Source organism: Trichoderma camerunense (genome assembly GCF_050948025.1).
Source record: "Trichoderma camerunense strain CBS 138272 chromosome Unknown V8C40scaffold_15, whole genome shotgun sequence".
In the NCBI taxonomy this organism is placed as follows: Eukaryota; Fungi; Ascomycota; class Sordariomycetes; order Hypocreales; family Hypocreaceae; genus Trichoderma; species Trichoderma camerunense.
Genome location: NW_028145355.1, coordinates 758,404 through 772,978, shown reverse-complemented (window position 1 = coordinate 772,978; position 14,575 = coordinate 758,404). Strand labels below are relative to the sequence as shown.

At 47.3% G+C, this 14,575-nt stretch overlaps 6 protein-coding genes across 6 annotated transcripts; 2 read left to right on the top strand and 4 right to left on the bottom strand.

The window, feature by feature from the left end:
- Window positions 1-68: 68 nt before the first annotated feature.
- Window positions 69-1,495, bottom strand: V8C40DRAFT_281318 (M4 family metallopeptidase; the record flags this gene model as incomplete). The annotated part of the gene is made up of 4 exons (XM_083221582.1): window positions 69-380; window positions 439-764; window positions 823-1,101; window positions 1,162-1,495. The coding sequence occupies 4 exons, from the start codon at window positions 1,493-1,495 to the stop codon at window positions 69-71; spliced, it is 1,251 nt and encodes a 416-aa protein (XP_083070616.1).
- A 1,384-nt stretch (window positions 1,496-2,879) lies between these two features.
- Window positions 2,880-5,045, bottom strand: V8C40DRAFT_252062 (Hsp70 family protein). The gene is made up of 5 exons (XM_083217304.1): window positions 4,108-5,045; window positions 3,946-4,048; window positions 3,539-3,883; window positions 3,338-3,479; window positions 2,880-3,277 (listed from the first exon to the last, which is right to left on the bottom strand). The coding sequence occupies exons 1-5, from the start codon at window positions 5,034-5,036 to the stop codon at window positions 3,021-3,023; spliced, it is 1,776 nt and encodes a 591-aa protein (XP_083070615.1). The 5' UTR covers window positions 5,037-5,045; the 3' UTR covers window positions 2,880-3,020.
- A 694-nt stretch (window positions 5,046-5,739) lies between these two features.
- V8C40DRAFT_252060 (uncharacterized protein) lies at window positions 5,740-7,401 on the top strand. The gene is made up of 2 exons (XM_083217303.1): window positions 5,740-6,783; window positions 6,836-7,401. Exons 1-2 carry the CDS (start codon window positions 5,844-5,846, stop codon window positions 7,237-7,239), a joined length of 1,344 nt encoding a protein of 447 aa, XP_083070614.1. The 5' UTR covers window positions 5,740-5,843; the 3' UTR covers window positions 7,240-7,401.
- A 680-nt stretch (window positions 7,402-8,081) lies between these two features.
- Window positions 8,082-9,502, top strand: V8C40DRAFT_276484 (uncharacterized protein; the record flags this gene model as incomplete). The annotated part of the gene is made up of 2 exons (XM_083220844.1): window positions 8,082-8,610; window positions 8,667-9,502. 2 exons carry the CDS (start codon window positions 8,082-8,084, stop codon window positions 9,500-9,502), a joined length of 1,365 nt encoding a protein of 454 aa, XP_083070613.1.
- Window positions 9,503-9,670: 168 nt separating this feature from the next.
- On the bottom strand, window positions 9,671-12,453 carry V8C40DRAFT_252058 (OPT oligopeptide transporter protein-domain-containing protein). The gene is made up of 2 exons (XM_083217302.1): window positions 11,978-12,453; window positions 9,671-11,903 (listed from the first exon to the last, which is right to left on the bottom strand). Exons 1-2 carry the CDS (start codon window positions 12,276-12,278, stop codon window positions 9,751-9,753), a joined length of 2,454 nt encoding a protein of 817 aa, XP_083070612.1. The 5' UTR covers window positions 12,279-12,453; the 3' UTR covers window positions 9,671-9,750.
- Window positions 12,454-13,390: 937 nt separating this feature from the next.
- Window positions 13,391-14,173, bottom strand: V8C40DRAFT_276482 (enoyl-CoA hydratase/isomerase family protein; the record flags this gene model as incomplete). The annotated part of the gene is made up of 1 exon (XM_083220843.1): window positions 13,391-14,173. One exon carries the CDS (start codon window positions 14,171-14,173, stop codon window positions 13,391-13,393), a length of 783 nt encoding a protein of 260 aa, XP_083070611.1.
- Window positions 14,174-14,575: the final 402 nt, after the last annotated feature.

Sequence of the window (14,575 nt, the reverse complement as noted above, 5' to 3'; positions counted from 1 at the left end):
ACTATGGATAGACGCATATTCTCGAATCCACATTGACCCGATTGATTCAATTTTAGGGCGTATACACCTCAGATGCCTCGAGTGACGCCGACCTGGGTCCAGGCATCGCGTACCGTTCTCGCAGCTTCTTCATCAAACAACTCCTCTGCACACTCAACGGTAACGTCGGCAAACTGTCGGAACGTGCATTTAAACGGTACCTTGCCGCAAATCATGGTCTGCCACCAGATTTTGCCCGCCTTCTCCCACGAAAAGCCCTTGAATGCCGTAGCAACCAGGAAGAACGCCTTGTTGGGTATGCCAGAGTAGATGTGGACGCCGCCATCGTCGTTCGTTATGACCTCGAATTTGGAAAAGTTATCCACTTGGGGATCTTTGTTCTTTACTTGTGTTAGTGCAGTTTAAAGCCAAGTACTGCATAGCTGTTATCGAACTTACGAATCGTGGGTCATCATATGCCGATCCCGGATTCTTCATGCTTCGCAGAGCGACTCCTTTGACACCAGGCAAGAGACAATATTCGCCAATGAGCCAGTCTGCCGTCTCTGCCGTTTCGTTCTCGACTCTCTGCTTCACCATAATACCAAAGACATCTGAGACATGCTCATTAAGAGCACCGGATTGGCCTTTATACTTAAGAGGGCTTGTGTAGTCCGTGACGGCGTGAGTCAACTCGTGCCCAATCACATCAATGCATCCAGTAAAGTTGCGTAAAAATGTGTTACCGTCACCAAAGACCATCTGCTGCTTGTCTGGAAACCAGACTGGACATGCCATTTAGCTACAGAGATCACATTGAGCATTGAGAGAGAAAGTACTCACAAGCATTTTCGAAGTGATCACCAAAATGGACGGTGCTGACGACTTTCATATTCTTGTTGTCGATTGAATTCCAGTTGAAAAACTCCTTGTAGAATTTGAGAACATGACCCACGTTGTCATAGGCCTCATTGACATCCTCATCTTCAACTGCAGGTTCTCCTTCGGCACGTTCTGCCTTGCCGGGAAGCCTCCAAGTGCTCTGTGAATGCCCTGCGTCGTACACGGCACGGGAGATGGCTGCTGCAGATTCCCTGCGAGCTCTCTCACGAGCAGCTAGGGCTAGAGGTATTTAGCGTGGATCTCATCATGCGAGTCATACCACATGGGGAGCTATTCTACCTTCTTGGACGGCAGGGATTTTACTCAAGATCTCTTGGAGATGGCCCAAATCCTTTTTAGCACGAGAGCGAGTCTCCTCGTCAACTGAATCCGAAGTTGCCAGTTGCTTTAGGAGATGCTCGGGAATGAATGGCGAAGTTTGGACCGCGCCGCCTCCTTCTTTCGCTCCGCGAGGTTGTGTGAGGTTTGCTATGTGTTCTTGCCTGGCGGTTCTTACTTCTGTGTGAGCAACGAGGGACTGTGCAGCTGCCTTGCGGACTTCTTCAGGATTTTGAGACGACTCTGAGATTGCGCGGAGGAGGTGGGGTGGAACGATGAAGCAGGGACAAGACATGGTGAAGGATCTGGAGTAGGCGGCTATGACTGAAGTATATGGTTTGAGTTTGAGTGCTCTTTGAATCATTTATTCACACAGATGGGTTGATGGTTTGTTCTTGGAGCATGTTTGGAGCGGATGGTAAGCATTGCATCTTTTTATACTTGAAGCTTCCCACCGACTTCTACCATCGCTTAGGCTCTTGTTCATACAGTCCGACCAATATAGACATACCTTACATTTTGTGCCGAAACCATTTGCAAGGATGTGAGACGCTCTCTATTAAATGTGGCTTCTTCAGCCGCATCACGACGCAGATTCACGAGCTTGAAGTTCCAATGGTGGCATATACATACTCTCCAGTCACGTCAATGCCAAGAGCTGAAACAACATCCAACAGGCCGAACCTGCTTTTTTATCATCTTGACTGGAATGAAGGCGCTGTACACTTCGCTTTTATTTACGATGGCGATATTAGTCTTTGAAGAGAACCTTTCTTAAGAAGTACCTAGGCACAGTAGTTACAGAATTCGTGTTCAATGTCTCTAAAGCCATTAGTCAACCTACTCACATTGGCTTATAGGACGAATATTGCACTAGGGTCCAAGCCCAAAAATCTTTAGTTCAACGTGCTGTTAGACTATCTAGGTAATTGGTATATTTTAGGGCTGCCATTTGGTCTCTAGTTATAGACTTCAGGTCGTAAACATATAGAGCTACTTGTGGAGATGCCGGGTAGGCCACTAGTTTGGTATCTAATCCTCATTCAAGCAATTGACCTCGACAACACTTTTATCTGTTGTATTGAGCATAGCTTCTTCAGCCTCATCTCCAAACAAGATCATCATATCAACTCTCGATACATAAAATACATAAATTCAGCAGTTACGTAAATGGCAGGAGCTGAAACGAATATCAGGGGGATCAACTAAGAAGCGTCTAGGTGACAGGAATGGAGGCGTTATGAGTTTTGAGTATTTACTTTAATTATAACCTTGACTTTGACGTCCTGCACATGAATCCGGTAGTGGTCAAGGTGGCATCTAGTAGACAGTGGCTGCTGCCAACGGCTGGCTGAACACACTTGAACGACCAGCTCTGATGCAAGTGTCTTTTAGTGCGTCTAAAAATGCTTGTTTCAATATTTCTGATTCGGTAGCGTGATGAACTTTGACAAGCGACTGCCGGGTGACATTAGATCGACGCCACGCATTTAACCTGACCAAGTTACTGCTGGACCCTTGTGCAGGCTGTAAATTGGCGTTAATGGCGTGGGGGAATATGGTTGGATAAAGTCATCTGAAAGATGCCAAACGAGAAAAAAGAAACTGTGTCATGGGGTTTATGAACAGAAGTATGAGTTGAAGATTCACAATACAAGGAAGCTTATTCACATGTCAGAGGCAATTGTAGAAATGATTGGGTGCTCGCTGGAATGCAAGTAATTGACAAGACGAGCTCAAACATCGCAGTAGGTTGGCTGTCTAAATGATGTAAAGGTATATTGGGCAGCGTCTAATTAATATTACATGGTTTTGAGCCTTCACTCTTGATTAACTTTGAGGCCAGCCTCGGCCCATTGCGGTGTCACAGGCTCGTGATTCCCAGAGAACTTTTGGCCGTCAAACCAGAGCTCGAACCTCAAATCCGCGGGCGCAACAATGACACGGAGATCAAATCTGCAAATGTAAAATTTGTATCCTTTGCGGAACCATATGCCTCTCTTCTGTTTGAGCAGGAGTTGGTGCTGTTCAATACCCTCCAAGTTGCTCTTTACTATACACAGTTTGGTCACGCCGGCTGTTGTACAATGGTCTGTCAGCGGCGATTGTTTTGAGATGAGGTGACTAAAAAACGCACCGTGTTTTAAACTCTTTGGTAGAAACGATGGCTCATTTTGGGAAACGACTATATCTGCGTTCCAGCATCTTGTCGTGTCATCCGGTCCAAGGCGGTACTCGAACGATTTGACCAGAGGAATATTTGGGTCGATCACATCTCCCTTTGGCAAAAGGTTTAGTAAAAGTAGGCACATAAGAGGAGTTTGTGATGTTTGCGTACCTTTTTAATAATCCACTGAATCTGATTTACAGCCCATTTCTTCTTGGGATTCCACTGGTCCTGTACGACGTCTTCGTCAAAGTGTGACGCAGGTGAGTACATCTCTCTCACAATAATGCCGTAACTGGAGCGAGCTATTCGCGCCGCTAAAACGGGAACGTTTCCTGTGTCCATCCTCTGCTGGTGATCGAGAAGAAGGCCTCTCACGACGACGAGCTGCGGGTCGTGACATGGCACCACTGCGACTCTCATGGCGTTCATGTGCGGGTAAGTAATGAGTTGCTGTTGTATTTTGTCGCGTACGTAGGCGGAACTACCGAGTCCACCGGACAAGATCATGTAGTCCTACAAATTAGCTGTTGGTATTTTAAAGCTCTTGCAGTCTCCATTCAAGCTTGCACACTCACCACTTGCTCTGTGTGTCCATGTTCACTCAGCCAGTTTAGCTGCTCCGTTATTCGCTTCATGATGCCATCAATCTGGACGTCAAATAAAGACTGAATCTCGGCCCTACTCTTGGTCAGTCCAATTACAAGTGCCACCGAACGCGCCCTTGCAGGAGTACCAACATTGTGAATAGCATCCGGCCATTTTCCACACCTAGTCCAGGATGGCTAAATTCGTGCGATACACCTTCCAATTGAAGCTTAAACACGAGTTGCATATAAACTCTTTCACCAAACTTGTGCTTAAGAATCTTGAAATGGTGACTCTTTGACAACCGAACAGCGAAATCCTTTGGCAGCTGGGGCCGCATATCGGGATGCCGTGCCAATCTCTCCATGATCAGTCTAACAAATGCTCTGTCAATCAACGTCGACCCAATTCCGACTCCCTTGACGGCAGATATCTGTGCCATCTGGGGGAAATTGGGATCACTTGATGTCACTCGCATCAGCGCCAAATCTGTTGTTCCTCCTCCTGCGTCAACAGTCAAGAACAAGCTACCGCGGTGAAATGCCACTGGGCTTGTCTTGAGCGTTGCAACAGCAGCAGCTTCAGCCTCTGTGAGATCGACCTGGGCCATATGCCTCGGCCCTTCTACACCAAAGCCTGCATCTCGTATGATGCCCTTGAAGATGTTGATAATCTCCATACGCGTCCATGTCGTGGGCACGCTGAAGAGAAACGTCACAGCCATGTCTGCCCAGCCACCAAAGAGTCGTTTGCCAGTCTGGGTCTCAATGGTGTCTTTCACATGGAGATATACCTGGTGGAGATATTCTGTTGCAAACATCTGGGCTTGTCTTGGACTTTTTGGGACATTGGAGAATCCGCGTTGCTGAGCTGCGACGAGGGTTTCTTCATCAATGAAGATTTTAAAAAAGTCTCGCCGAGTCTTGCCTGAAAGTGTTTCATCGTCATCATCACACAAGTAGCCCCAAGATGACAAAGTGTCATCTCCATTGTATATCAGAGTTGTTGGGACTTTGCGCTCTCCTCGATCACCGCTGCCAGGCCAATCATTGACGACCTGGATTGGTGTCTTCGGGGTCATCCATGCAACACCTCGATGCCATTGTCAGTACAAACACCTTTCACTAAGTCAAAAAAGCTGTTTTTACCTGTATACGTGGTGCCCAAGTCAATTGACACAATAATATCTGGTTTCTCGGCCATCTTGACATCATTCCCAAGACTGTGGTTCGATGCAACTCTCTTCTGAGCACTCATCGCCAGCTCCTCAAGCTATAATCTCCAAACTGAAGTACATGTAACAAGTACTCCCATCGGAGTGCCCGTCAATAGCTCGATAAATGCAATTCATCCTTTAAGAGCAAAATTACGAGGAGCGACCAGTGCAGCTGCAGTGTTACGCTGTTGGTTGTGCTCTGTTTCAGTCACCCTTGTTCAGCGATGCATTGGCCTCCAAGCAAACTGCAATCCTCAGCTGATCTCTCCCAGTGCGGTGGGAAAGGATTTTAATCCCGGCAAAGAACCCTGCAAGCTTGGAGAAACGTGGCAGTTTAGCGCAAATGATGTGAGCAAACCGCCTCCGCAATCCGCAAATCTTAGTCGGCCGTTGATCCGCGACTAGCTTGTGGATCGCTCTCGTTGTGTTTGCTGATGATATCCGCGGCGGCTCAGGGCGTTAAGCCCGTCGTATAGGGGTTCTATCTGATAATGAATATGTTCTGGTTTAATGCATGGCATTTAAATATGAGATACATGAAGCATCATTACACGGCTAGGGATTCTGGGTGTTGTTATCCATCTCTCAGCCTTTCATATAGCTCTTCTTCGCCTGGGTGACCGCCCCTCCTCAATACGATCCGAAACTCTCTCTTCACACTGATATTCCACAATGGCTACTGATTTAAACTGTAAGACCACTCTGAATGGATCTGTGACCTGGATACACCTGGTACCTTGCCCCACAACAACCACTTCGAAGCAGACAACAACAACAACAACCACCACCACCACCACCACCACCACCACCACCACATCACCATCTTCTACTACTACAACTACGACTCAATCAACTACTACGACTTCTACAACTCCTACTCCAACCAAACCAGATGGCACAACGGGCCTTCCTTCTGATAATTCTACCAGTGTGAAGGAAAGTTCTACTGCTGTCCCGAACCCGGATTCCAGCGTTACCAGCTCTCTTCCTGCATCTTCCCAAACGGCTTTGCCTCTTCATCAGCATGCATCCTTCTCTACGGGTGCTACAGCTGGAATTGCAGTCGGATGTGCTGCCGCTGGCCTCATCATTGGCCTTCTCGCCGCCCTCTTACTGTTCCGCCGCCGAAAGGGCAAACGGATCCCAGATATAACTCATACGCCCATTCTTGTGGAGTCCAAAGAGCCTCCATCGACGGAAAATTTTGACAGAATTGGATCTGTTGCTGGTGTCCAGCTGGGCCAATTCCTCCTCGATGGAGCTCCTGACCAAGAAATTGTCAGCGAGTTACAGGCTCTGAGCGAGCTCATCCGCCAGCATGTGGAAGACTACTACACTCTTCAGCCAGTGGATGTCAGTGTCGGAGTATTGTCGCAATCGCTTCAAAATCTTGGATTAGGATCAAGTGGCTCGGGATTGACTATAGAGGCAATTGCTACTTTATGTACCAACAGCTATTCTCGTCAAATTGGCCTGCGGCACGTTATTTCGAACGTCATTTTTGCAAGCATCGACTTTCACACTCGCAGCAATTTGTCAATGCTTCCTGGACCAGCTGCTGGATTGCTGCAGTCCATTCCCGGACCTGAATATGGCGGTAACAACAATCTGGGTATGTGTTCTCCAAGAGTTTCACTCCATGACAAGACTAATGTGGTTCATAGCATTCTCCCAAGCTCTTCAGACATGGCGTCGCCTGTCCGCTTTCCTCCTCCATCAAAATCGCAGCCAACGGACCTCTTTGCAAGTGGACGCCTTTACAATTGCACCCCAAGCTCAATTGGTTACCAACTCTCTGAACAATTTCTTGAACGCCTTTGTTATTCCAGGACAGAATAGTCGGCAGGCAAGCCACCTTCAAGAGGTTGCGATCGAATGCGCAAAGCTTGGCTACGTGCTATTCTCTCACCCGGTGGACTGGAAGTTTATTTTTGAAGAGCCCGGGACTAGAGCGGCCGGTGAAAATGCAGTGGTAATCTGCCCTGGCTTAGAAAAGTGTAGCGACCGTGATGGAAATCCTCTTCGGCCTCCGCGAAGAGTCGCAGCCCCGGTTGAGGCAACTCTCTGATCTGGGGATCTACAAGAGGCTTCGGGATTGCCGACTCTCTTGATATCATAGAACTATTCTTTTTTAGATATCCATAATAATCCTAGCATTAACACGCGAATCGCGAATCTAAAATGACCCGTCAGCGTGGAAGCTCGTGATCGCCGTCGCTAATGAACAAACCGTCGGGGAACTGGTCCGCTGGAATCACATCCGCAATGCCGAATCACAAGGGAAATTACCAACCCCAGCTTCTCAGCCGCAAAGATCCCTCTTCAACCCGTCTTATCGCCGATTGGGGGCGGCACGAGTTGCTCGTATGCACAAATTAACTCGGATAGACGCATATCTACAGGGATGCAGCTGCGGCCTCATTGGTAGCCTCGCCAACTGTAGAACGTCGAACCAACATGCATATGCGCGAGCGGAAATATGGAACGTATTCGGAATGCAAAGGGTCATTTTGTGTAGCTCGGAGATTTGCCCCTTTCCAGAAGAGCACAAGCATGTGCTCCTTGAAACTTGCTTTGCCCGTAGAATGAAGATAGAAGCAAGATCAAGCGTTTCATAGTCTGAGGATCGTCCATAGCGACGGGTCAGAGGCGACGGTTTGGAGCCCTAGAAACCCCTTTGAACTTCTTTCTGGCGTTCCTTTTCTCCGAAAGCTGATAGAAGAGTTGGCCGATCATGTCAAGAAGGAATAGCTCGTCCGTTGCATGACTGGCCAATGCACGGGCAACTTTATTCTCCGTTCCTTATTGTGTCACAGGATTTCCTGTTGGATCCTTTGTCTTTGGCTCGGCTGTTCCCCGCAGTTCTCTCAGTCGCAAACTTTTCGACGACTATTCTCTTTGTTGGGAATAATGATCAAAGTCTTCTCTTCAATTCGCTCAACTTACCGCGCTGTCAGTGTGGCGATTGATGGCGAAAACATCTCCAATGACATGAGACGCAGCCTTGAGCTTGTGCGCACGTGTAATCATGACCTACAAGAGCTCATTAGGCTCCGAGATGAGCATCTTCGTTTGCTTGAGAAACAACCGCAAATACTTGAGCGTCTCAACTCAATCATCGAAAAAGTACACAATGGACTGCTCGACGCTTCTCGTATTGTGGAGAAATATCGACCAGAGCTACACTCCGGTAAAAAGTCACTTCAAACCCAGATAACATGGGCTCATCGGGATTCTCAAGAATTCCAGGCCATGGGGCCAACCATGAGCCAGCACAATGCAACAATTCTCGCAGAAATTAGCTTCCTCAGAAGTCTGACCATCTTCACCACACAAAGCAAGCACGAAGAAGCCAAGGAGATTGAGATTCTAGGTTCAGATGACAAAACATTGTTCAATAACCTGGAGCTTCTAGAAGACTTTATGGGCGATGTATCAGGTACTTTGGTAGCCCGGTCAAGTACAGTGTGCATAAAGTTCTAACGTGTTATATAGGTTCTCGAGATTTACCTCCAGCATCACCACCAGCACCGCTACCTCCGCCTGCTGTTCAAGTCAATGCAAGGGCCAGCATGCCCAACCTACTTATGAATCAAGAATACTGTGATCTACCGGAGCCTGTTATTCCAAACATCATTCCTCATCAGCAACCAATTGCCAGTCTATTGGCGTTTCAACAGGCATCAACTCTCCGGACACAAAGTGGGCAGACACTAGAAGATGGCAACCAGCGCAACAGCCGAGTTGTCTTGAATCAGACTGATCACTCCGGATTATCTCTCTTATTTGGCGATGATTTGGATCTTAACTTCGAGTTACCCAAGAATCATCCTCAACACACTCGAACACAGTCAAGCGACTCGATGCATAAGTCCTCCATACCATCATTTTCACCATCCTCGACAAACGGAGGGACTGTTAATTCCACTCCATTGACAAGATACTCTCTTACCTCTCAGCCATCCACCTTGTCTGTAAGCTCAACTGGGACGTTCAATCCGCAAAGCCCCGAGCCTTCTATGAGTCGGCCGCATTTATTTTCGCTCCCACCAACGCCACCCACCAATACAACGGCACAATTAGCTTCATTATCTACAACAACCTTAGCATCCGGAACTCAACAAGACGCCCGGTCAAGGCCGCGAACAATGTCATTTGCAGAACGCTATGCGAATTTGGCCGAAGACTCAGGCCAGGAAGGTCGGCGGTACCGTCCATGGCGACCTTACAAAAATGGGGATATCTATGAGCTACAGGGATCGGAGATATCTCCAGAGGGGCATCCATTTGCTCAATCCACTACCTCACTTTCACATAGATCTACTACATAGTACCCTATTCCCCGCATACTTGGATCTGTCGCCGTTTGTCGTCACATTCACACAGTCAGGGCCGTTGCGAATATATACATATCTGATACCACTAGAATTACTTTACACTTAACATGATGGCTCCATTAGCTAGCGATACCAATAGAAATGCTTGGAAAGGCTTATGTACAACTGGCAATGTTTTATTAATGAGTATCTCTCTACCTAACAACTCAACCCTATTGACAAACTCATTCATGGCACCACGATTAAGCGCCACTGGCAACGTTAAACATGCAGTAGTCAATGTTCTTATTGTTGTTTGTACCACCATTGTTGAGAGCATAAGTGGGAAAGTTGTACGACTTTCCACTGGCACCCAGCACAGCGAAACTGAGGATAAAGACCATGACCTGCGTGCCACCGTCCATTGCCGCAGAGATGAGGTAGTTGTACTTGATGAAAAGGGCAGGGTGGTAGCGACGGAGGTAGAATTGAGCAAAGATTCCGAAGCCAAAGAACATGAGCAGCGACGAGTTGACACCGACGCAAAGTACACCAGCGTACCAGATAATGATACTAGTATTGACATCGCGAAAGACCTCGCGCTTCGTCAGCTTCCATGCCAGCCAAAACGGGATGGGCGCAGCGAAGCCGAGCAGATATGCCAGTGTGACCCATTGGTAGCGGTTACCAACCGAGAACATGTCCTTGGCCAGGGACCAGGCCACGGCGAGAGTGTTGTAGCCTTGGACATTTTGTCCTGACCAGATGTTGGTTCCATCAATTGACAGCAGCGTCTCTGTCTGGTTGTCTACAATGCTCACCATCATGACGTAGTCCATGATGGCGCCAATCACGGTACCAAGCATCTGAGCAAAGAAGGTGGCCTTGGGTGGCAAATGTGCCAGTTGAGCCAACTTCAGATCACGAAGCAGCCACTGGCCTTGCTGAATACCGTTGAAGCCAAACACGGTAAAGTACATGTTGGCCAATGGCTTTCCTGGCAGCAGATAGCCACCCAGCATCTGAATAACAGGCTGTTGGTTGAATTGGAACCCAGTCAGTCCCATCTGGGCGCCAAAGAAGAGAATGAAGAGGGCGGCAAAAATGTTCGACACGATGAATCCCCACCAAGGCAGCGTGGATTTGATGGCGTACAGTGTGGCGATACCGATCACGAAGGACAAGAGGAGAACAATGCCGTACCACCAATTTGGCACTTCGGCATATCCATTTTGCATCATCAACTTGTAATGAGGGTCCATCTCTTCGTCAGCTAGGACAAGTTGCCTTCGAACCTCTTCATCACTGTCTTCGCTCTTCTTCCAGAAGGCCCATGTTGACGGCTTAGCAAGCTTCTTGAAGTTACGTGGGTGCAAGAATGCCCAGCCGTTCTTAATATCGTCGTAATTCCACAAGAGCATATGAACAATTGCAGCCGTAATGCCGAGATTTGTGGTGAGAAGATAGACCACGTATGTTCCAGAGAGATGAGGGAATCCTTGATTAGCAACAAGAGTGTTGTTAATGGTGTTGTCGCTATTTAGAACAGCCGTGAGGTTGTATTCGACAAAATTGGTTGCATTGGATGAGCTGTCGTATAGTAACTGGGATAGAAAAGGGAAATCCGCAGACTGCCAAATGTTTCCGTAGTAAATGCCCATGAACAGCACAATACATATCAAGTATCCGACAAAACTGTTGACTAGCGTATATAGAGGGAACCAGAGAGGCGAGTTCAGTCCGGCAATGTAATTCCAATCGAAGCAGAGGCCGAGAAAACCGAGACCCTCATTATTCTGCGCTCCTCCAAATAGGTTGGTAAACACCAAGCTATCCTGATGAGCCAAGCATGGGATCGAAATGCCCTGAAAAATGGGCGCAATCCACAACGGGATAATCTCCCAGAAGAAGGCGCCACTAAAGACGTAAGTGAAATATTTGAGGCGTTGCTTTGTCTCGGCTTTATCACGATGTAAAGTCTCTAGCAGCGTGTTGACAGGAATATTAATCGGCCAAAGCATCTTGGCAGGCTGCACAAGCACCGTTCGGAGAAGGCCCGCTATGCCATACGCCAGAAACTGCGAGGCAATGACAAGAAAGATGGCGGCACCTTGATTTGGGTTCGATCCGTAGTAGAGTCGCTGGGCTGCAAGGATCTGTGTCGCTACCGCAGAAGTTGAGCCTGCTGATCCCATGATTACCATGAAGGCGTGCTCTTTGGAGTTGAACTCGGCCGGGTTGAGGAAACGGCATATCCGGGATATGATGCCATTGCCCTCTGGGCGTGGGATGAGTTGGAACGGTAGCGCGAGGATGTATGCAATGACAGTCAGAAAGACAACCGAAACATAGATCACTTGAGGCTTGAAGTAGAAGATCTCCTGCAGCACAGATGAGAAGATGCACAGGATGAGGCCTGAAAGCACGCAGTGTTGTTAATAATAAATCACAAGTTAGAAAGTTTGATGAGAACTTGATAATGCAACTTACCAATAACAATCGCACGAAATGTCCACGGTGTATCATTCGGGTTGTCGTCAACGTGTAGAACGTGAGTGATCAGGTCCTTTGCATTGTCGATGACAGTAACCTCGCCAAAGCGATTCTCTTTTCTGACGTCGTAATCGCCATCATTTTCATCGTCGATGATGCTGATGGTCCTCTCAATGTCAGAGTTCAATCCAGTCTTCTTTTCGTCGCTTGTATTTTGAATCTCTTTCTCCTCTCGAATTGCTTCGTCCTCCTCCGGACGCCTGCTATCAGGGCTGATGTGATCCTGTTCGCTGCCCATGGTTGCAAGGATTGGTCCCCGGCCAATCAACCTTTCACAAGAGACGTGAGAGAAGATGGAACCATGCAAACTCCCAAAGCATCTCTGAAGAAAGTAATCATTTCTTGGGAATAAATGTGACTTTAAACGACTTACACAAACTGCAACTGAACGCAGTATCAAGCGCGAGGTAATATGTGGGGTAGCAAAAGTTCCGATGGCCAGGACTGATTGCCTGAATTGGTAGGAGGGGTGCAGGGACTAAATACGAATTATACGAAAGAGGATCCTTTTTTCAACTCTGCCGGCATCTAAAGTCCGATTGCTTAAACTTCATTCGCTGGTTTCTGGAATGAATCGCTGATCCGGCAATAACTGGGGCTTAAGGCGGCCGATTACCCGTTGAAAATGGAGTGTAGCAATGCTAGATAACGGATAGACTATCCGTGTTGAGAGAATAGCACACAAGAAGTCAACTGCAAAACTAAGATATGCAAAACCAAAATACAAGACTCAGCAATTATAGTCATTCAATAAGGCCGTTTATATATCCATCTCATTATCAACTCGAACCAACATGTCTTCTTCCAACTTGCATGTCTTTTTCCAGCTTCTTTTAGCTCATTATACTTGGAACTTATGTTCTTGAGTTGTTGGCCACAAGCACGCGACCGATCAACTGTTACCAGCTTATCCTTTGTGGAGACATAGCCACTCAAGAAACGGGCAAATTGCTGTTCCAAAAGAAAAAGAGAGAGCAAAAGTGCCACTCCTCCACAGGGTCTTTTGATAACTCACTGAAACTCAGAGTAAGAGGGATGCCGATGTGCCGAATCTGATCAGCCTAACATCGATTAGGGTGCAGTAATACTACTCTACCCTTGGGATTACATGACCAATCATGATCACCCCACTCCTCATTGGACAGACTTTACACCCTTTATCAGGGCTTGCAGATTTTCTTTTGTCATATCTTTGTAGTATTTAGAAGTCTTAGGCATATAGTTACAATTAGAAGTATTATGCTTTTTTTCTTTGAGCGGAAACGAAGATAAAATACTACCTACAATGCATTCAACCTGGTATCTGCATCTCAATCTTCTCAATTAGCCAATATGGATCGACAGTATTGATTACTCCCAAATCTCAATCATGTTGTCTGGTACACCAAGCTCAAACTTGCGGCTCTGATTCTTGCTGATGCGTAGGTACTCTGCATCGGGAGCCTTTTCACCCGCCTCCAATCTGAAAATGGTCGCAATGTCGGCTTCGACGGTTGAAGGCGACGCAGAAAACTCCCGAATCATGGCTTTTGTCCCGTTGAGACCTGCAGCTGGAAACAGAGCGATTCGACCGGCAATCTCATCTACAGCTCTGCGAAGTTTGGCTTCTGACCCGTAGATTCTGTTGACCCACCCAATCTCCGCAGCAGTCAGGGCGTCAATTCCACTGGAAGTAAGCATGTATTCTGCAGTTCGTTGCATTCCGATTAATCGGACGAGATGCTGAATTCCACCGTTCCCATGGACCCCGCCAACTGCAACTTCGGGGGCCCCAAGAATTGTGTTGGGGCCTGAAAAGGCCATGTCGCATTGCACAAGAAACTCATTGCCTGAACCGGTAGCTCGTCCGTTGATTTCAGCGATAAGAATCGTCGGAAGAGATTTCAGCATGCCGACAATCGCCCGGTTCTTTGTAAAGAGCTCCTCTGTGTAAGACTCGTTGAACGGAGGGTTGGTACCGAAAAGGGCTCCATCGTAGTGACCCATCCAAAACTCGGGGTCAGCGCTAGCGAAGATCATGACCTTGGGTGGAGGAGCAGAAACAGTGATGTTTTCAGGTACAATCGAGGAAAGCAAGTCGTAAATATCGGTGATGAGTTTGTAGTCGTAGAGATTGGTGGGAGGGTTGTTCATAAGGACGCGCAGGATCGTTCCATTGTTGGATGATGTTGTTGTCAAAGTCCCAAAGCCGGTTGATTTGGTGCGCTCCCAGGGTACGCCATGGGTGTCATGTTCATGAACTGGGTTACCGTTGGTTAATGGCAAAAGGCTGGACAAAGCAAAGAGCACAAGGTTCTTGTAAAATGAATACATTTTTGTGATCTTAATTTTGTGCGTTGGGATGTAAACTTGAATCAAATCTTCGAAGGTAGCGATGAAGATGGTGAAGCAAAAGAAAGAGTTAGTTTGGCAAACTGGGACATTAATATAAAGTGTACCTTCACAAACTCAACCCAAGTTGTATATTAACAAACCAACATGACTCCATGGCGTAATGTCAATGTTTGTAATTGCTTTTAATTTGTCATCTGCCTT

What these genes read in the sequence shown, in the direction of transcription:
- V8C40DRAFT_252062 (XM_083217304.1), bottom strand. Translation starts at nt 5,036, where the DNA reads ATGACCCCGAAGACACCAATCCAGGTCGTCAATGATTGGCCTGGCAGC. An exon ending in GGCCGGATGCTATTCACAAT is followed by an intron (nt 4,049 to 4,107) that starts GTTGGTACTCCT and finishes GACCAAGAGTAG; the next exon opens with GGCCGAGATTCAGTCTTTAT. An exon ending in ACCAAAGAGTTTAAAACACG is followed by an intron (nt 3,278 to 3,337) that starts GTGCGTTTTTTA and finishes ATTGTACAACAG; the next exon opens with CCGGCGTGACCAAACTGTGT.
- V8C40DRAFT_252060 (XM_083217303.1), top strand. Translation starts at nt 5,844, where the DNA reads ATGGCTACTGATTTAAACTGTAAGACCACTCTGAATGGATCTGTGACC. An exon ending in TGGCGGTAACAACAATCTGG is followed by an intron (nt 6,784 to 6,835) that starts GTATGTGTTCTC and finishes TGTGGTTCATAG; the next exon opens with CATTCTCCCAAGCTCTTCAG.
- V8C40DRAFT_252058 (XM_083217302.1), bottom strand. Translation starts at nt 12,278, where the DNA reads ATGGGCAGCGAACAGGATCACATCAGCCCTGATAGCAGGCGTCCGGAG. An exon ending in ATTTCGTGCGATTGTTATTG is followed by an intron (nt 11,904 to 11,977) that starts GTAAGTTGCATT and finishes GCGTGCTTTCAG; the next exon opens with GCCTCATCCTGTGCATCTTC.